We start from the raw sequence: 22,906 nt of genomic DNA, 5'->3' as shown, positions 1-22,906 counted from the left end.
TTTGTAGTGTAAAGTGTAAAATAAATTTAAAAAAAGAATTAATTTACTTTTGAGTACCAACAAATCATTGGTCTCCGAGGGGAAGAAGGTGAGGTTTGGTTAGCCAGGTTGCTTGTCTAAGACTAGAAACTCAGTGACCTTAAGGCGCATTGTGATACCTGCGTTTGATTTCCATCCCCTAATTAAATCACTTAAACCACTTAGATCGTTTTAAGAAGGTAACTAAAGTAGTCCCTCCAGTGAGACATTTTGCAAATTTCCCAGGTCTTCAAAGAAATATTCGCTAAGATATTTGGCACGTTTTTTTGATTTTGTAGCAGTGAATGAAATGTTTTACAACGTCACACCTATAATCGGAGATTTATTAAAAATGTTGTTAATTATTGTACAATTTGATTGAAGCCTTTTAATTCTGGATTACGTCAAAATAATGAATCGAAAACACCAATTAAGATTGATATTTTATCTGTAGGAATTAGGTGCCAAAGCCTCTTAAGTCAGTACGCATTGCATAAACACGTATTAAAATATATTAGAAGTATTTAAATATGTACATACATGCATATATACATACATATATGGAGGAAATCTTTTATTAGCGTAACTTAAGCGGTTTTAATAATTCAATCCCAGCTAAATACTATCTTAATTGTATGATACTTTCATTAAATGATACAACATTAGAATATATTTTATTAAAATGTTATTCTCTCTGATAAATATTCGATTTAAGTGCACATTACGAGTACTTATCTAATAGGACTTGTAAGCGCAATGGAAAGTTACGTTTTTATTGCAAGTATCAAATTCCACATATGTGCATAAATTTGTATCTCAACACACATAGACTTGTATGTGTGCACATACAAGCGAGGTGGCGCAAAATTGATCACCCTATCGGAGAATTTATAATTTATGCAAATGGCGTCGTACGTCAATCATAGTTGACACTTGTTAAGTAGACAGCTGCGGGAAGCGTAAAGACAAAATAAAGATTACAATCAATCAATCTCTTTTTTTTTTCTATTTAGTAGAAAAGTTATTGAAAAACAAAAAAGAATGATTAATTTTCTTGATTGACGCGATAACCGCTTAAGCGATTTTGGCCGAGATTATCGTTTCTTTCTCGTGCTAACTGGCGCCGATGGGACACACCAAATGAAGTTAAGCCTTTCTCCAACTGATCTTTCCGGGCAGAGAAGACGTTTCTCTTCCTCTGCTACCGCCAACTGGTACCGCATCGAATACTTTCAGAGCCGGAGCGTTTGTAAACATTCGTACCACAGATCTACATGTACAGATCCTATGTACATACATTTATAAGTTCCTACATATAGAAAAGCGTAGAAAGTTGCTTCGAAAGGGCATCAGTAAGAAACTACTACCCCGATTTGAAAATTTGTTTAGACTGTTGGAAAGGCTGTGGGTCGTAGATGGTTATAGACTGTGTATAACACTCATTCTAGCTGGGTGTTGCCACCTGGTTGTATTAAAAACAAGGTAGATATTACGTATTACAACATGTATATCAAGGAAAATATAAAAAAAAAAATATTATATATTCCATAATATTTTTTGATAGCGGTGCCACCGGAATTTTAAGCAAAAATGGCAATTGGCCGCCCATGAATATTAATATATAATATAAGTATAATAGGTATCAAATGAAAGTTTTTAGCAAAACCAGTTTAAAAAATAATATTTTGTCTAACGTTGCCATATAATTTTAATCGCAAAAATTGTTATTTATAATAAACACATTTCATGTGAATAGTAAAATATAGATATAAAATGAGGTATTATAAAAACACAAAACTGTTTTAACTAGTGTTCCCAACTATCTACTTTTTGTAGTTTAAAAGAAATCGTAAAAAAGTACAGTATCAAGTACTGTATTTGCCAAAACTAAGGCAGGTCCCTTACAGGAATTCTAGTAATGCCAAATAAATCAATAAAAAACACGAAATACTGCATATTTTGTACAATTGTTCCTCTTTCATTCGGTATTAATAAAAAATAACAAAATTATTCAACACTTTTAATATAAAAACTCATTAAAATTTTCAGATATACATACATATACAATATATATATAATTGGCGCGTACACCCTTTGTTTGGCCGAGTTGCTGTGATGTTGTTCCACAAATGGAGGGACCTACAGTTTTAAGCCGATTCCGAACGGCAGATATTTTTTATGAGAAGTTTTTTCATGGCAGAAATACACTCGGAGGTTTGCCAATCCCTGCCGATGGGCGACCGCTATTAGAAAAATGTTTTTCTTAATTTTGGTGTTTCACCGAGATTTGAACCTATGTTCTCTCTGTGAATTCCGAATGGTAGTCACGCACCAACCCATTCGACTACGGCGTTCGCCAGTAAAAATTTAAAATATTCATAATACTCAAAAATGAAATGGTCAAAACTAAAGCATACCAACTTTTTTGTAATCACAGCCCTGTTTCGTTGCTTATTAGTTGAATTCTCTGACTAACTGAAAGCTGCGTGTGAGTAAGATGTGAATAATTTCTCCAAGAATTTGAGAATTTAGTATTGTAAAACATATCACGACACAAAATTAGTCAAAAGTATGTGATCAAGAAGAGTGTGATTTCGTGACTCATTAAAACTTCCAACGAATGGGTTGTTGGAAGAAAAAAAGGAAGAAAGGCCAAGCTAAACTTCAAGGCAAGATGACTCTCTAATTGAAAGAAGAACGATCCTACAGTTTCTTCTAATCAAACAAAAGTTAATTATATTTGCCAGGGCCATTAGAAGAAGAACAGTGGAGGCCGAGCTCTTCAGTTGACGATGAAAGAAAGCCATCGAGCGAGAAAGCCATTTATTTCATCCAAAAATAAGAAAGCAAGCCTTGGTCATTGAAGTCCGATCTTACCTGGACAGTTTAGAAATGGAAAACTGTGTTCTTCTCTGATGAATCCAATTGCAATACAATATATATACAAAATTTAGATGGTGTACAAATTTAGATATGTAAGAAGGCCAAAACAGCAACGATTAAATCCGATTAAACTACTAAGTATGTATCTCTGGACATGAAAGCGGTTCTATCCACCGAATAGATATATATTTATAATTGGCACGTACATCCTTTTTGGGTGTTTGGCCGAGCTCCTTCTCCAATTTGTGGTGTGCGTCTTGATGTGGTTCCACAAATGGAGGGACCTACAATTTAAAGCCGACTTTCATTGCCTGCCGAGGGGCGACCGCTATTAGAAAAATGTTTTTCTTAATTTTGGTGTTTCACCGAGATTCGAACCTACGTTCTCTCTGTGTATTCCGAATGGTAGTCACGCACCAACCCATTCGGCTACGGGGGCCACCGAATAGAGAGTGTAATAAAAAAATAGTTTTATTAAATTATTTGCCATTATTAGAGATCCTCTAAGGGGGATGCTTTAGTTTTGGCCAATACTGTATCAAGTTAAACGTAAAGATTCTGTTAATCCAATAATATTTTTAATATAATCCTTCCGAAAGAGAATTTGCCGAATTCCAATCATCCCAGCTATTACTTATTCAAATTCAAGGGATTTCAGCATTCTACTAGGTTACGCTCTTCAATGGAAACTTTATTCATTCATTTATTTATTGAAAAGAGTAACAATTATAAAAATATGATTCCATTTATAAGATAAAACAAAAAAAAGAGCCAGCACTGGCTGTCAAGGGCTTCGGCTAACAATAAAAATTAATAAAGCACAAGGGCAGAGTTGGAAAAAAAACTGTTATTAATCTGTGTACTATGACTGTTTGTTCCTCGGTCAATTACACAGTGCAACAAAATTAACAAAAAATGCATCCCTGGGGTCTCATAGTAGTTTTCTGTTAGATTATGGAAAATAAGAAGACACATTATGGAACACCTTCCCTGCGTTGGAAAGATTAGGTAGAGAAGGACTTGACTTCACTTGGTGTGTCCAACTGGCGCCGGTTAGCATGATAAAGAAACGACTGGCGCGCTTTGTTAAACTCAGTCAAAATCGCGTTATGGCGCCAATTAAGAATTATGTTTCCGATTTTATGGCATAAGTTTGCAGTTCGCATTTTTTATAAAATTCCGCGGTATTTTGGCAAAAACAATATCTGAAACATCCAAAACTATTTTAAATATTAGTTTTGGGGAAAAAGAAATCTATTATTTTTGCGTAATATTTTTGTGCAAATGGTTTATAATTATTTTATGAGCGATCTTTAGCTGATTTGCTAATTATTTCTGTGATTTTATTGACACTTGAGACAATATCGACATTTTCTTTAACCTCAAAAATACCTGAACGGAATCGGCGAAACCCCAATTGCACGTGATTACCAGTTACAGTATCGGCACCATAAACACCATTCACCATTTCAGCAGCTTGGCTTGGCCTTTACGCTTTTATCAAAGAAAAACTGTAAAATATTCCGAATTTTCTCTTTGTTGTTTCCATTTTTAACATCCTGCAACTCACAACTGAATGGAACAAACAAAGATCAGCAAAAGAATTTTTTAGAGCGAAATGTCACCTTGACAACGAGCATAAACTTTAAATTGTTTGATCGATATTTACAGGATCACTACAGCCGAGAAAATAATGGATTTATTTTTCCCCAAACTAATATTTATAAACCCTGTTTTGCTGCTTATGTTCTACCTTTAATATTTGTTACAGAATTTGAAAATCCGCTTATTAGTTTTTGTTTTATCAGCACAAATGTAAAGATGTTTTTCATTTTGTTGTTGGTTGTTCCCGAATGAGTAGCTAAAACGATTTATCCATTTGCGCTACGGACAATAAAACTAAAAACATTATGTAAAGAAAAGCACTCCAATAAGTACTTAAAAAAATAATAATAATAATAATATAAAATGAAGAATTTATTCTTCGTAAGTTCTTTACTTAATTTATTTCGCAAGGCGCGATAGCAAAATCGCTAGTAAATGGCAATAAATCATCGCAGGCACCAGCTAAATTTTATTAACAAACGAAAATTAATAAATTGACTAGCAGGCCTTTCACATAACGTGACATATTTGGTCACTTCGTCCTTTTCTTCAGTGTTGTTGAAGCATCGCATTTCTTGGATGAAGATACTAATATTCCTTGCCTCATTTGGACACCCATCAGCTTAGACCCATACTCCAACTTCAGGAGCCGATACTAATGAAGTCGGACATCGAGCATCACAAGGCAAAAAAATCTCTAACTTCAGGGTGCATTTCTGCCATAAATTAACTTCTCTTGAAATTCGCTAGAAAATTGTTATTAATTTGTATTAACTGTTTTTTAATTCCGCTTTTAATTGATTTCAGTTCAATTGATTCTTGAAATTGCCAAGAGTTACTGATTGTATTTAACGAGACATATTTGTTCTCATATAAAGTTGCGAAATGTGTGTAATTAATTAATTAAAAGCAAGAAGTATCCGATATGGATTACTGCAAGTTGTGTAATAACGGACATAGGTGGTATTACATGCATTGGATTATAATAATATCCAATTAGAAAGTCCATTAATGTAATTTTTGCAAAAAAAACTTCAGGTTTTATAACTAATAGGTGTAATAATAAGTCGCAGTAGTATTAATGATAATTATTAGTGCGTATTCACACCGAGGCTGTTACATTGGCGTTTCGTTAGTTGGTATTTCAGTTATACTTTGAACTGTGAAAACACTATTTATTAAGCTACGATAGCCTGATAAATTTTTTTTGCTTAGGAGAAGATTTCCACGAAAACATGCATGAAGATGATGTGGAGGAGTTAAACGCAAATAAGATAATAAAAAATTTAAAACGAAGTTCATTTTTACAAGCATTGTAAGAATTTTCTTAAGCAGTTTCTTAAACTAAAAAAATTCGTGGAAAAATAACTTCAAAGATGTCAAAACGGTCAAATCCGAACAAGAATTACCAAGTGATAGGAAATGATCGAGATTCCTAGAGTGAATCTTTGTTACTCACTAGTATTGTAGTTCGTTATTGTCGATCCTCCATATTATGTGAGATACCTCGGCCTCCACTGTGATCTTGGTATGTTACTTGTCATTGACGTGGTGGAAAAGTGTACTTTTGACGACTGGCATACCAATATCAGGGTGGATGTCGAGGTTTCTCACATAGTATGGAGCATCGCCAATGTTGCGCCACACTTCATTTTGGAATCGTTGAACAATAGTAATGCAAGATGCGCTTAAGTATCCCTATAGCAGTAGTTTGTTTGAATTGAAAGCATAGAGTGTCTGACAATAAGGTAAAGAAGGCCCTTTAATTTAAATTCCAGCTCTTCACGCTTTTTATTGACATGCGCCTTTCAGCACAGTTTAGCATCAAGGGTTATTCTAAAATATTTGGCCTCGTTGACGTACAGTATATTTATGCTTTTCATGTAGACTGGCTATAAGTGGTTTTTTAGGCTAAATGCAATGTGTATCGATTTCGAATTGTTTTGTTACGCTATTTTTGGCCCATGTTGCAATCGCATTTACCGCTGAAAATGCGGAAGGTTCTTGGACCTTTGCACGTTGGTGATGAAAATTTGAGCTGTATGAGCCTTGCATCGATACAGACATAGCACCGCGGATAAAGATCCAGTGTCTCCGCTGGCTGAGCTATGTTGAAAAGTATTCAATGCGGTACCAGCTGGTGGTAGCAACGTCAAAGGAAGATCCTTCTGTCTTGAAAAATCAGGTAGAGAAGTACTGGGCTTCAGTGGCGCCGATTAGCTCGAGAAAGAAATACTTTGTGAAACTCGGCCAACATCGCTTAGGCGGTTATTGCGCTAATCAAGATGAAAAAGGGGTTATTGCGCTAATCAAGATGCCATGAAGAGCTATGCCTTCTTTATATGCTTCAGCAAAATGAGATTTGAAGTCCAATATGTGTTTGAGGAGAAAATTGCAGTTCCTTTTATATGAATTTCCAGATTTTACGAATAGGACTGACACTACCTATATAATATAATTCATATTTTCTTCTCTTACTGCGTGACACTGGACATATCATTCTTTTGCTGTAAGAGTGTCCGAAATAGTTATATGTAGGTTCAAATCAATTCTCAATTCAATCTGTTAGAAGAAAATGTTTATTTTAATTTGGTTATGAAAGGTAACTTGAAATCTGTAAATTTTGGAATATAATTCGAAATGCTAAACATCTGAAACAGTGTTTTGCGGCTCATGGCCACATGCAATTGCTATTGTGCAGTCGTAGGCATACAGAATTTTACATTTCTTTCATTCTTTCTTCAGAAAAATCTGGGACCTTGACGCACGTAAATAATAGTAAGAGTGTTAGTCGTTAGTCTGTAGTCTTTAATGTGAATTTTGTCGGTATAAAATTAACGAACTACAATACTATCGAGTAACAAAGAGCCACTCTAGGAAGCTCGATCATTTCCTATCACTTGGTAATTCTTGTTCGGATTTAAACGCTGCGACATCTTTGAAGTGATTTCTCAAAGAATTTTTTTGTGTTTAAGAAACTGCTTAAGAAAATTCTTACAATGCTTGTAAAAATGAACTTCGTTTTAAATTTTTTATTATCTTATTTGCGTTTAATTCCTCCACATCATCTTCATGCATGTTTTCGTGGAAATCTTCCCTTAAGAAAATGTGCTTTCCCAGTTCAAAGTATAACTGAAATACCAACTAACGAAACGCCAATGTAACAGCCTCAGTGTTAATACGCACTAATAATTATCATTTATACTACTGTGACTTATTATTACACCTATTAGTTATAAAACCTGAAGTTTTTTTTGCAAAAATTACGTTAATGGACTTTCTAATTGGATATTATTATAATCCAATGCATGTAATAGCACCTATGTCCGTTATTACACAACTTGAAGTGATCCATGTCGGATACTTCTTGGTTTTGATTAAATATTTACACACATTTTGCATCTTTATATGAGAATAAATATGTCTCGCTAAATACAATCAGTAACACTTGGCAATTTCAACATTCAATTGAATTGAAATCGATTAAAATCGAAAACAATGTTTAAGTGCACGTGTCAACGGCGAAGCATTGGCTTTGCTCCAGTCAAGTACTTATCGTCGGCAGTTTTAGAACAGATGGACATCCATTAGCAGCTGTAGCTTAAATGCACTTGTGCAAATAGTATTAAGGCATCTTAGCCTTGTATTCTTTCATTTGTTCGATGAAATTTGCTCGCTGATATCTTTATGTTAAAATCAAAATTAAAAAACAAATAAATTAAAGAAATAGTAAATAAATAAACAAAATATAAAAGAAACATTTAAAAACAAAACTTCAAAAAAAAAATTAAAAAGAGATAGAAAGAATTAGAGAAAAAAGATATTGTATAAAACAAATTAAAAAAAAAAACTTGAAAAACAAGAAATCCGTTAATTTTGCGTAAAATTTTTGCTCAAATGGTTTAAAACTGTTTTATGGTCGAACTTAAGCTCCTGGGCAATGCTACGACTACTGACATTCGGGTCAACTTCGAGTATTTCTGCGATTTTATCCACATTTTCGAAATTTCCGACATTATCGACATTTTCTTTGACATCAAAAATGCCTGAACGAAATCGACGAAACCAAAATTGCACGTAATTAACTGTTACAGTATCGGCACGATAAATACCATTCATAATTTTAGCATGGCTTAAATTTCGCCTTTACGCGCAGAAGAAAAAAACAAAAAAAAACTGTAAAATATTCCTAATTTTCACTTTATTGACTTCCATTGTTAACACCCTGTAACGCACAACTGAATGAACCAAACAAAAAACAGCAAACGAATTTTTTGAGTGTGAAAAAACTTTAAAAGGTTTGATCGATAATTTTGGAGATATCGATCACTACAGCTATCTACAGAGAAAATAATGGATTGCTTTTTCCCCAAACTAATATTTGGTTCCAGATAATTGCAGTCAAACTATACAAATTTCTTTATGGAAATGTTGTAAACTGCCGAAAAGTTGAAATGAGCTTTCTTACACTACCTTTCAGCTGCTCATAAGGTAAAGGTAAGAGCAAGCGAAATTATTAAACAAAAACATTGTCCGAGACCGCACCTTCATTAATAACAGCAATAAAAGTACTCAGCGCGAACGCATCCCCCTTTTAGCGCTAAATGCGAAATATGCTGACTAATCAAAACATGTTGGAGAGGCCCTCCTCGGGCCTCCTTTGTGTTGAAAATATTAGGTGGAGAAGATCTTGACTTCACTTGGTGTGTCCAACTGGCGCCGCTTACCACGAGAAAGAAACGACTGGCGCGCTTTGTTAAACTCGGCCAAAATCGCGTAAGCGATTATCGCGCCAATTAAAAAGAAGAAGAAGCAAAACTTTTTTGTCTACTTGCCCTCTAGATGTAACTGTGTGTATTTGTATTAAATTTAAAGAACATTGACACTGAAGGAATTCAGTTACTTGTGACTTACCTTTTTGCACGGTTACTTGATAGCTAAGATCCTTAAATTGTATATCAATGGGTTTGACGCGCTCTTTCAGCAGCTTACCCTGTGGTTCTAGCGTCATTTTAGCGTTGATTTTTTGATGTACTCGATGTTAGAAATTTTTTAAATTTTATTTTTTATTACACTTTTATTTACACTATTTCTTTTTTATTGCTATTATTGTATTTCTTACGTATGATCACAGTTGTTCAGAATTTAACAGAATATTTGCACTTTTAATTGAATTTAATTGTCAGTTCATTGCGTTGAATATTTCTTAATCACATTACACTTTTAACACTTTTGTTGTATTTTGTTTTATGTGTCGCTATGCTATACATATGTACATACATACACATATATATAGTTGTTTAAACGAGTATATAATTGTATGCAAATTTGTATTTGTTTGTTTGCAGGTTCATTACGCATTGGCGGTGGTAACGGCAGTAGAAACAGAACTGACTTTGAAAACGATTTTTTTTCTCTACCTTACCTGAAAGAAAAAACACAACACCAAATAAATAAGTAAAAATGTAAATCTTAATTAGCCTAAAATAATTATTCATACGAAATAACTTAAACAAACGCAAGGAAAATTTCGCGGTCCATAAAAAAATTTAAAGGTGAGCGGGAATTTATTTAGGTTATAAACATGTAAATGCTGAATTTGAAATTTAGCTCTAGGAAGATTTTTTTTAATGCTTCTAAATAAATTAACATTTGCGTTCACTTGGTGAAAATTTCAGTCGTTTAATTTATTTTTCCGTTTTGCCACTGATATTTGCTTACAAGAACCGCTCTGCAAGTACTCTCAAGTTTTCGTTACAACGCCACTGAGCACAGTTTTATTTTCTCTTTCAACAAAACAAATTGTAAATATAATATAAACGCAAGGAAGCTTTGTGACATTATGACACCGTCAGTTTCAAATCAATTGCAGCCACCGAGTTTTTCAAAAAAATTTATAATAAATACAAACATGTAATCAAGCATTTGACGCTCCGTTAGTGTGTATTTTTTAATCACAAGTACTAAGGCTACATGCATAATTACACGTGCTGGTATGTGAAAATGTTTGTACATTAGGACAGGTCCCAAAAGAGTTGCAAAGTCTACAATTATTTTAAATGCTTGATAAGTCAATTTATAGGCACTCTTTAAGAGCCGCCAAACTGTATTTGTTTTTGGTTCTGAGCCGATCAAGTTGAATGGCACTTTTAGAGAGAGCGAGAAAGAGAGAGAGAGGTGTATGGCACAGAGAGTTGTAACTGCACCTTTATTAATAGTACTTAAAAAATCGGCAAATGTACTTCAAAATAGGCCATTGGATTTTAGAAATGAATTGTTGTTTGAAGTACATTTTGGCAAGAAACACCAAATGAAAGAAAATGATTTTTCTAATAGCAGTCACTCATCGTCAGATAATTGCAAAACCGCCCAATGTATTTGTGCCGTGAAATAGATTCTCATAAAACTATCAACAGGTCCCTGCATTTGTAGGACAACATCAAGATGAACACTACTGTTTGGAAGAGATGCTCGGCCAAATACCCAATAAACGATGTACGCGCCAATTATATATAATATAATATATAAATTCTTAAAAAAAAAACATAATTCAGTTAATAATCATTACGCTCAATAATTATTATGTAATGCGTCAGTTACGAAGTTTCCCATTGTTAGATATTTACATGAAAACCGACCCTGTCTAATGTACCTACATTTATGTGCATATGCATATATAAGTATCTATGTACATGTGTTCATTCATGAGCAAATTTATTTTTACCCTGTGTAAATGTACAGTGTTGCGCCGGGTATCATTACAACCACGTTTTGCCTATTTGTAAAAGCTGTAATAAAAATGTTCTGTTATTCTTGTGATCATTACTTGTTGCAAATATTACATGCCGGCAATTAAAATTGAGGATTTCTGTATGATGGGTTAGAAAATTGCATATTATTGAAACGAAAACAATAATTTTTTTATGCCATGTATTGAATGAAATGTCTGGAATAAAGTGGCAATCAATAGATGTAATAGATTGTGTGGCCATAGCTCGGTAAGTATCTCAGGTTAAGGAATGCTGAGCTGAAATTTAACGCATTTTTGATGGCGCTTACTATTTATCGGATCCCTTAAGACTTACATATATTTTTTGGTTTAAATTCAGTCCTAAAACTTTATCGACCGGTTGTGGTTAAGGCTGCCACTCAGTAAGTACCGGCTAAGTCGCGCCCGAATTTACTCCCAGTACCGGCTAAATTTTCACTATGCATTGTGTTGTGCTTATTCCTTTTATTTTAAAGTAATGGAATTTTATTGATATTTATACTTTATTTTGTATTTGTTTATACAATTTATTGCCTGTTTAACTTACATGCATGAAATAAATTCAAGGTAACAGTAATTAAATTTTTTAATATCTATTTATAGTGTGGTATCTCTCGTAACAGTCTCCCTTATGTAAGGGAATATTACAAAATTTACATACGAAACATGTTCGACTTCTTATCTTTTTCGATGCACATACTCTACATTGTTTTTGTGGGTTTTTACATTTACCACTCGTCTCTATTCTTATCAGTTTGTGCTTCTTTATGCATGATAATCTTTCTGGATGATCTGATTTTGGTGCTCTTCTTGTAGGCTCTGAAGTATTTTGGTGGTTATTTGAGTCTGTTTCGTCACTTTGAGAATCAGTTGATGATACATCAGATATCCACGAAAGTGCCACTTGGTGTAAGAATTTCTTGTATGTCATTTTCCTTCCGTTCAATGTTGTGTACGTTTTAAATGAATTAAAAAGCGCACAATTGTTTAAAAACATTACAACTCGTTTGGTCCACTTCTTAGTTTTTCTAAAAATGGAGTAGTATGACAGATATTGATCTGCGCGATCTACGCCCTTCATATACTTGTTGTAACTAATTATCGACTCAGGCTTTTGAATTCATATATGTGATTTTCTATTTACACTTCCAGATTCCATTATTCGCGCTGAATGTATCGTCGATATCATGTTTACATTTCGTTTACCGTTATTCCATATTTGTAATAGAATATCGTTTTTTCTACGAAATGTAGCTTGACCATTTGAAAGGGTTATGTTTTGAAGACATTGTGGAAGACCTCTATTTTTCCGAATGGTCCCACATACCCGTACTTTGTTTTGCAGGAGTACTTCAGCTATATGGACACTGTTATAATAATTGTCCTGATAAACGTGATGCCAAAGATTTTTATACGGATGAATAACTTCTAGAATAGTGTTTTCCAGTTTCATTCCTTGGCCAGCATACACTTGAAAATTACAAATGTATCCTGTGTGTGCTTCACAGACTGCTCTCACAAGTATGCCGTACTTTACAATTTTCGCAGGATTGTAGGTTCGGAATGATAGTCTTCCTCGCCACGGAATAATACATTCATCTAATGATAATTGTTGGCAAGGTTTATATACATCAACAAACCTTTTCTTTAAATAATTTATAACTGGCTGAACTTTTACAAGTCTGTTTGAATTTGTGGATACATCTTCATTATTGCAAAAGTGCCAGCTCTGCCATATCTGCATAAATCTATTTCTGCTCATTACTTTTGCAAAAAAACGGAGTTTCGATGCTTTGATCAGTCGGCCAATAATCATGAAGTCTATCTTTTTTTACTTGGCCAATTGGACCTAAAAATCGTTTCATTTCTGGAAACGTAATATCCACCCATTTTTTCGTCTTTGAGATATTTTTATATTTATTGATTACTTGATAGTGATATCTATTCGATTCTGTAATCAAATATTCCAAAAGGTCATCCCAATAAATAAATTGACAATGTCCCTTACACTTGCTTCAGATTTTGGTAGAATTTTTATACCTGGGTTGCCTTCGAAAGGTTCCAAAATAATTGATTTGTCATTGTTGACCATGTGTCTATGTTTACGTCATCAGTGTCATCATTATCTTCTGAATCGCTATATTGCAGTGGCAATAATTTGCGCGGCTTCCGAGTGTTGATAGAAGAATCACTGCTATCATCATCATCATCATCACTGCTATCACCATCACTGCCGCTTTCTGAATAACTGCTATAGTCTGACAAAGCATCTAAGCAAAACTCTTCATCTGACTTTCTTTATCCATTAGAAACGGTAAAAAACTATTATAATTGATAAAAAATTGGAGAGGTCAGTACAAAGCTGCAAATAATTAACGACGTTGGCGCTGCGAAGTTATAAAAAGAGCAACCCACAGACAAAAACCGACGATAACCAAAAGCCGATTAATAGGCTACCGGTCGATGAGCGTAAGGAATCGAAAAGCCGATAAATAGGCTACCGGTGGATAAAGTGCTAAGAGAACAATTGTTGGGATGAAAATCCTTTGTTGTAAGTAAGTAATAATAAAAATTATGCCCAAAGATTTTTAAAATACATACCACCAAAGTTTATCACAAATTTTTTATTTGCTATGACAATAATTTAATAATTCACTATTTCCTTATTTTCTTATTTTTACAGTCATGTCTAATTAAATAAAAGCAAGCACCCACACACTCGGCTTTGAAAGCCACCCAATACAAAGTGAAGTCCAAAATAAACAATACTAAGCTAAAAAAGAAACAACAGGAGCTTTGTTCTGATAACTTCGAGTTTATTTATTCAAAATGGTCCCCTCTGGCCCCGATATACTGTTTGGCGCGATCTAAAAGCTTTTCGAAAGAGTGTTTCAGGCCATTTACCGGAATGTCCTTCAGGATGTCGGTACAACCCTTTTGGATGGCCTCTACGGACGCAAAACGTTTTCCTTTCATGACCAAATGCAATTTTCCGAATAGGTATAAGTTACAGGGAACCATACCAGGCGAATACGGTGCATGGTTGATGGTTAAAATACGATTTCTAGTCAAAAAATCAGTCACAAAAGTGGATCGATGAGATGATGCATTATCATGCAATAAGCGCCAGCTTCCTCCTTCGCTGTATTCAGGGCGAACTCGACGAATGCGATACAATAAACGCTTCAAAACGCCAAGATAGAAAATTGCATGAACGGTTTGACCCATTGGCACGAACTCCTTGTGGACAATTCCCTTCGAATCGTAGAAACAAATGAGCATCAACTTGATTTTTGACTTTACCAAATGCGATTTTTTGGGTGTTGGCTTGTCTGTGGCCTTCCATTCGGCACTTTGACGCTTAATTTCAGGTTCATGTTGGAAACACAACGTTTCATCACCAGTTATAATGTTGTAAAGGAAGTTCTCGTCTTTTCTCGCCTCTTTAATGAGGCTTTTCAAATGTTGAATTCTGAGCAATTTTTGGTTAACTTGTGCGGAATGAAACGTAAACAGACCTTTCGTAAGCCCAAATGATCAGTTAAAATGCAATAAATCGATTATTTGAAGATATTCAAGTCCGATTCCACGAATTTCAATGATGGTTTCGGTTCATTTTGGATAAATTTACGAACAATTTCGATGGAGTTTTCGCTGACTACTGATTTTGGGCGGCCTGTATGTTCATTGTCATTTATGTCCTCACAACCATCTCTGAAACGTATAAACCACCCATGAACTCTGACACGATACAGACAATCATTGCCATACACTTTGGACTTCACCTTTTATAAAGCCAATTTTTACATTTTTAAGATATGAAAATTAGCATTATTCGAAATCAAGTATATCGAGGTCATTGCACTCTCTCAGTGTCCTCCATAGTTGTCTATGAGGGCTACGTATGATAACGGTTGATGTCATTTTGATGAGATTTTTTTAGTACAGAATTTTCTTATTTATTTACTTTTTTGGAATTCAGAACGAATAAACAAATTTCGGCCATTTGCTGCAAGAATGTCAAGGCCAAAAAACCAAGATGTCGGAAAAAAAGATTTTACATTTTAAATTTAGTTACAATTTCAGCCAATGATGATTAATTGATATCGCTAGCCGTAGCCGAATGGGTTGGTGCGAGACTACCATTCGAAATTCACAGAGAGAACGTAGGTTTGAATCTCGATGGAATGCCAAAATTAAGAAACACATTTTTCTAGTAGCGGTCGCCCCTCGGCAAGCAATGGTAAGCTTCCGAGTGTATTTCTGCCATTAAAAAACTCCTCATAAAAATATCTGCCGTTCGGAGTCGGCTTGAAACTTTAGGTCCCTCTATTTGCGGAACAAATAGGAGGAGGAGCTCAGCCAAACTCCCAAAAAAGTGAATTTTTCACGGCATAAAAGAAAATATTGGGGTGATTACCGCACCGCTGCCACTCTTGCAGCAAATTAGTGATTTGTACCAAAATTTGGTTATTTTTGACGTCGAGACTTCTCTGTCTAAGCGCATATTTTTTAAGTTTAGTTAAAAATATCAAATTGAACTATTATCATTTCTGGTTTTTTCAATTTCAGTTTATTGATGAGTACACGGCCGCCGTGTCCGGGTGAGTTGTATGCGGCTACCATTCGGTTGCCTCGGATTTGAAACCCATTATAGGCATGAAATATCGAATGAAAGAAAAGTTTTTTTCTAATGCAATCGTCCCTCGGCAGGAAACGGGAGACCTCTGGGTGCATTTCAAACATGAAAACGCTTCTCATAAAAAACCATCTTTCGCTCGGAAGCGGCACAGAACTATTTTTTTTTTTTTTTTAAAAAAACACCTTCCGGCATAAAACTCTAGGCTCCATCATTTGTGGAACAAAAGCAAGACGCACACCACAAATGGGAGGAGAACCTCGGCAAAGCACCTTACGAATAATGTAGCCCTATTTCTATATATATATCAGAGTTTATGCGCAAAAAATACAAGAAAAACTAATAGAGTGAATAAGTAAAAGAGTGGATAAGAATAAGAGTAGAATGATTTGAAAAAAACGACAAATTTAATTACGTTTGACTTCTACTTTATGTATTTATTTACATTCATGTGACCCTCTACCAACTCACGGATTTGACCATAAAGTTTAATGCTCTGAGGTGGCCATGTACGTTAGGGGATTAAATGTATCAAATGAATTAAGTACTCACTAAAGTTTCTTTCACATATCGCAAAAAATGCTATATTAAAACCTTTTTCACATTTCGTATTAATCTAACAAATTTTCAAAACACAAAAAGTGCTATTAATTGCCATTTTATAGACCGTTTACGTTAACGAACGTATATTTAGGTACGTAACGTTATTTAGGTACGAAAACAAATCCAATTTCCCGCTCAATTAATTTATGTTGTTATCATTCGCTTTTATTTGATATTTTTCAATCACCTTAAAGGCCAGCAGCGCGCACTAATGCATACACTAAAACTTGACTCCCTAAACAACAAATACTAGGAGTACTTGCCAAAGTCGAACGAATCGACCAAAATAACCGCGGATCACTCGAACTCGTTCAGTAGGCGCGCAATGTCAAATGAGACTGCCGCGTGCTATAGGAAACGAACCGTCTTACCCGGTAACCGTTTCGCCAAAAACTACGGAAGCGAATCCGACAACGAATTGCTTAAAACCAGATACGCTCGACACTACCAAAATGCAAAACAAACAACAACAAAAACAGCACAAATAACAAAAATATAATATCAACTCATGCAAAAGTGCTGGTTCACATTTGGCGATGCAAAAAGCGTCGCAAAGTCGAAGTAACAGACTGCTTACAATACACAGAAGACCAAAAACAAAAAACAAAACTAAAAAAGTCGTAGGTAAATAAATGGAAGAATATTAAAATATTGTACGGGGCAACCAAAAGTTGAACAGACAAAACGCATTTCGAGACCTTAAAGAATAACAACAACATCATCACCTAATATGACAGCACAAAAATCCATACAATTATTTTAATAAGCCAACAACCTTCGAGAAGCAAGATAGCTTTGGAATTTCGAAAAAAAAAAATTATAATTTAAATAAGAATGTAAAAAACTAAACAAAGTAAATAGCAGTAAAAGAAATACTGGAAGTACACATGCATATACATTTGTATGTAGATTTGAAGATATGAAGAAAAACTCGCTTTCAGCAATAATGCAGGAACTATGAATATGCAGAGCAGAGTGGCACCGCTGCAGACACGTAGAAGTGTTAAGCGAGTTAGTGATGAAAATGAACTTGAAGAAATATATACATATATATGTAGTCTACCTATTCAAAGGTGCGCACCTACATACATTTAAGCACGGCAATATTCTGAATTAATTCATTTGAGCTGAGATGATCTAGGCGAGCCAGGCGTAAACAAAATTTTCCAACGCCTTTAGAAGTTGTACGCAGTTCCTGTACGCTGATATGATGGATGATAGATTAAATGCACAATGAATTAAAAACTACTATTCGGTATTGCCCGGTTTCGAAAACCCAGGAATGAAACACCAAATCATAGAAAAAGTTTTTTCTAATAGCGGTCGCCCCTTGGCAGGCAATGGCAAACCGCCGAGTGTATTTCGGCCATGAAAAAAGTTTCTCATAAAAAGTCATCCACCGTTCGTAGGTGGTATAAAACTGTATGCTTCTCCATTTGTGGAAAAACATTAAGACTCACACGACAGCGAACCGGCATCAACACCAATAACAATGTCGGCCTTGAAATCCAACGGAAAATCTCTCTTGCCAACAAGTGCTACTTTGGACTAAGTAGGCAACTGAGCAGTAAACTGCTCACTCGACGAACAAAACTAACACTCTACATATAAGACTCTCATTATGTCTGTACTAACGTATGGTACAGAAGCTTGGACGAGGACAATATCCGATGAGGCGTCGCTTGGAGTGTTTAAGAGAAAGATTCTGCAATATTTTGGAACTTTGCGCGTTGATGACGGCGAGTATCGTGGGCGATGCAGCAATGAGCTATAGGAACTTTACGATGGCTTAGACATAGCGCAGCGAATAAAGATCCAGCGGCTACGTTGGCTAGGTCATGTCGTCCGAATGGATACAAACGCTCCGGCTCTGAAAGTATTCGAAGCGGTACCAGCTGGTGGTAGCAGAGGAAGAGGAAAGCCTCCCCTGCGTTGGAAAGATCAGGTAGAGAAGGACTTGGCTTCACTTGGAATGTCCAACTAGCGCCAGTTAGCACGAGAAAGAAACGGCTGGCGCACTTTGTTGAACTCGGCCAAAATCGTGTAAACGGTTATCACGCCAATCAAGAAGAAGCAGATATATAACGAATACTTTACTTAAGAAATGTAATGAGCCGGTACAAGAGAAACCGTCGAGCATCTTCTATGCTACTGTCCAGCTCTTTCGAAATCTAGACTATGTTACCTAGGTGCTCTCAGTTTATAAAGACTAGAATCTATCCCAGAACTGAAGCTTGAACGCGCATCTTGAGTTATGCATCTCGTCACTAAAATAACGAAACAAAAAAAGAACTCTGATACCAGACGCTATGGACCAAAATGGTCTCTGTATGGCTTCGGCCAACCAGTATAACCTAACCTAACTTAAAGATCTTTGGGAATACGTCCTGTTTGGCAATAGCTCCATAATTCGAAATGCAACTTGTATCGCCCGTCTTGAAAATTGGTTCAATAGAGCATAATTTCTATCGATACAAAAATTGACTTGATCTTAAAGAGGAATCGCCTCTTGCTTGGAAAAATGGAGACTGTAAAACTTATATACACAGTAACCTTTGTATTGGGCTGTTCCGAAAGTGTTATAATTTCGTTTTTCCCCACAGCGGATTTAATTGACTTTTTTCACAGCTAACTTCACACTTAAGTCGCATCGTCATTATACATATGTTTTGACAGCTGATATAGCAAGGCTTGTGTGTGAATAAGTTCAATTGATTTTACGCAATAGTTTTTAGTCGGTGCCCTTTTAAATATGGAGAGCACTAAGCCACATTTTCGTCATATTTTACTTTTTTACTATAGAAAAGGTAAAAATCCTGTTCAAGCCAGATGTGATGACAATACGCCAGTGCCAGAACTGATTTGCAAAATTTCGATCCGGCAATTTTGATGTCGAAGATGCACCACGTTCTGGAAGGTCGGTTGAGGTTGATAAAGACGCGATAAAGGCGTTAGTTGATGCAAACCGGCGAATAACAACACGTGAGATCGGTGAGAGGATAAATTTATCGAATTCAACTGTTTATGACCACCTGAAAGGCCTGGGTTTAACCTCGAATGTATCGGTTCCTCATGCCCTCACGGAGAGAAATTTGTGTCGACGTGTTGACGTATGTGCTTCACTCCTCAAACGTCACGAAAATTATCCATTTTTGAAGCGCATCATTACTGAGGACGAAAAATGGGTTGTATATAAATGTCGCAAAAGATCCTGGAGCAGAAAAGATGACGCATTTCAAAAGCCGAGTCAAAGGAGTCATTTTTTTTACCGGATAATACAACAATTAATTCGGAAATCTACTGTCATCAGCTGGACAAACTGAATGATGCAGTTCAACAGAAAAGGCCAGAATTAATCAACAGAAAAATTGTAGTGCTCCGCCAAGATAATGCGAGACCTCATAGAAGTTGGGTTACTCGCCAAAAGCTTTTACAACTTGAATGGGATGTACTGCTACACCCACCATATTCTCCAGACCTAGCTCCCCCCGGTTACTCCAAAAATTTTTGGACGGTAAAATCTTTACCTCAAATGAACACGTCAAAAATCACCTATATCAGTTTTTTGCCAGCAAAGACCAAAAATTTTATGAGCGAGGAATCATGCTACTTCCAGAAAGATAGCAAAAGGTGTTGGATCGGAATGACCAAGCTATAATTTAATTAAATATCGAAGATCGACTTTAATTTTCATCACAAAAAAACGAAATAACTTTCCGAACAACCCAATATTTACCACAGATGCCCAGAAATATCCATCTTTTACAAAGTTAATCCCAGCTTTGGTAGCTATAGCTTTTTAAGCAGAATAGCCACTTTAATATTCTTTTTTTACTACTATTAAATAAATACATAAAGAAAAGTTAAACCTTTCGACCCGATTTCCTAAGCTTTGACCTAAAATTGTTTCTCCTTGTATTCGTTTTAAAAGCATCTACACAAAATTTAAAGTCGCCAAGCCTATCTGTTTGCGCGCTATGGAAAGTTACTTGTCAGCAATCTGGCGGTATGAAATTCATTCAATTCAGTATTTGCTTGAGGAAATATGGAAATATTTAAGTAAACGCTTTTTGTCATGATTATTAAAATAAAATTGCATTTAGGAACATCAGAATTCTTGCTGAATCTGTCAAAAATGTCGGCCAACATCGCTGCAGTTTTTAACAATTACAGTGTCTCAGTGCGCAGTAGCCTAAAAATAATACATAAACACCATATACGGCACGTGCGCCTACCCTTGCCATGACGGTTCATTAAACCAAACAAAACAACGCTACTCATAAGCCTATAAACATCCAAAATTGCTCTCAGGCAACGCTGGTGTCGAATGGGCGAAATATGGTTTTGACAAAATTAACTCATCTCCAAATTATGTATGCGGGATCCCTATATGTAACACATGGGCTGAAAAGTCTTGTGTCTAAAAAAGATTTTTTTTTTTAATTTTCTTTGTTCATAAGCGTAATTTGCATCAAGAACAAACCAATCATTCCGGTGCCGTTCTAACATTTCAATATATATTAATTTTTGTAGACCGATTTATCTTTTGTCTCAAAATAGGCCTCAGTTTCAGCCATAACATTTCTATTCGAGCGTAATTTCTTACCAGCGAGAAGTTTTTTAGGTTTGTGAGCATCCACAGCCAAACCTGGCGAATACGGTGGGGGTGCAACCATTCTTACTGCAATTCATGTAGTTTTGCCATTGCTTTGATTGACCCACTTTGAACAGAGCTTTCTCATAGTCAAATACTCATGCAATATAAAGCAGACACGTTCTTTCGATATCTCTACGATGTCAGCTAACTCACGCAACTTCACTTTCCGATCATTCAAAACGGTTTTGTGAATTTTTGACGTGATAACGTCTTATAATTCGATTTAACAGGCTGCACGCACGAAAAAATGTGTCGTTACCTTGATCATTAGTGTTACCTTGCTCATTTGTCGTTACCTTGCTCATTTGTCGTTACCTTGCTCATTGCCGTTACCTTGAATGAACTGCAAGCGAAAGCGCGGAACGAACAAAGCAAACGAACGGCAACGTTCGACATCTTGCTCTCTCCTACTTAAGTGAGCGTATATATGTATGTATATGCGTATATGTACATATATAAATTCACGTATTTGTATTTGCATATGCCTTCTTATTGATTATTATTAATTTGATTTACTTGAAGAATTTAAAATAAAACCAAGTTTGTTAATAATACCTGTTGTTTTAATGTTATTATTATTAATTTTTTTATTATATATGAAAGAAAAAATTTATGGTAATATTTACCACATACCTTATAAGATATGTTGTATACTAATATATGTATATAAACATGCATATACATATACAATTTCGCGCAATTTTCAAAAAGAACAAATCTATATGTAAAGATGCATACAAATCATATGGACATATCAAATATACGAATCTATTCCGTACGCAAGCAAATGTAAGCTAATGTGCTTGAACTGCAAGCGAGAGCGCGGAACGAACGACAAAGAGCACAATCGGCCCCCGCGTTCGGCAACGTTCGACATCTGGCTCTTTCCTACTTGAGTGAGCATATATGTATATGTATGTATTTGTATATATATGCGCATTTGTATATAAATTCACATACTTGAGTTTGCATATGCCTTCTTCCTGTGTGCATGGTAATGAACCATTTCTCTGTTGAGAATAGGACGATGATAGAAAAAGTAGGAAATGAAAGGGAGTGTTTCGAGTGCAAAGTGTCTTGAAAAAGGCAAATCGATGATGGTGCCTCTTAGTGTTGTTGACTTATTAACGTCTGATGCACAATCGAAATTGAAGATATCTTTCATGAATTTGATAAATGTTTCGTCATTTTTCACGTTTGTGTAAATGTAACTTGACCTATTCCATTGCAATTCCATTTACCTCCTCCTCTATATCCATACAAAATATCTATCAAACAAATAAAATTAAAATTTTATTTTGAAAATTGCAACCATTCCATCAATATTTTCTTATGACGTTGTCACGTTAAACTATCGTCAGTAAACCGACTTTACAGACAACCTCTTTTTTGATGTTTTCTGGTGTTACCGCCTCATTTGGACGTCCACTGCTTTGTGCATCATCGGATAGTCGGTGTCTCTACGACCACGTTTAAGGTCAACAAACCATCGTTTTATTGTTGTTTCTGATGAAGGGAAGTCCCCACAACACTTTTCAAGCCATTACCTCGCTTAAACGGTATTTTTTCTCACTAAAAAGCAGTGTAAAATTAAAACACGAAACTCTTTTTGATCCATTGTTTTGAAAATAACAAAAGTAACGTCACTCTTAGCACAATAACTCACGAACTAATGAATAGAATATCTTGAAATTTTAACAGCTGCCTCATTAAGGTTAGTACCAACTGAAAA

At 35.3% G+C, this 22,906-nt stretch overlaps 1 protein-coding gene across 10 annotated transcripts in view; it reads right to left on the bottom strand.

The window, feature by feature from the left end:
- The window catches only part of LOC128865240 (ATP-binding cassette sub-family G member 1), a 91,030-nt gene that overhangs the window by 37,248 nt on the left and 30,876 nt on the right, over nt 1–22,906 (bottom strand). For 4 of the 10 annotated variants that reach the window (XM_054105365.1, XM_054105368.1, XM_054105369.1 and 1 more), the window contains exon 2: nt 9,421–9,931. In XM_054105365.1, the coding sequence (XP_053961340.1) occupies nt 9,421–9,517 (97 nt within the window). In that variant the 5' untranslated portion in view covers nt 9,518–9,931. Of the gene's footprint in view, nt 1–9,420; nt 9,932–10,024; nt 10,110–10,156; nt 10,343–16,466; nt 16,485–16,704; nt 16,911–22,906 lie in introns of those variants that run through there. The other 6 variants (XM_054105367.1, XM_054105373.1, XM_054105375.1 and 3 more) reach the window with 6 other exon arrangements.

The sequence above is a fragment of the Anastrepha ludens genome, chromosome 5, assembly GCF_028408465.1.
Source record: "Anastrepha ludens isolate Willacy chromosome 5, idAnaLude1.1, whole genome shotgun sequence".
Taxonomy (NCBI): Eukaryota; Metazoa; Arthropoda; class Insecta; order Diptera; family Tephritidae; genus Anastrepha; species Anastrepha ludens.
This window is presented reverse-complemented; position numbering and strand designations above follow the sequence as displayed.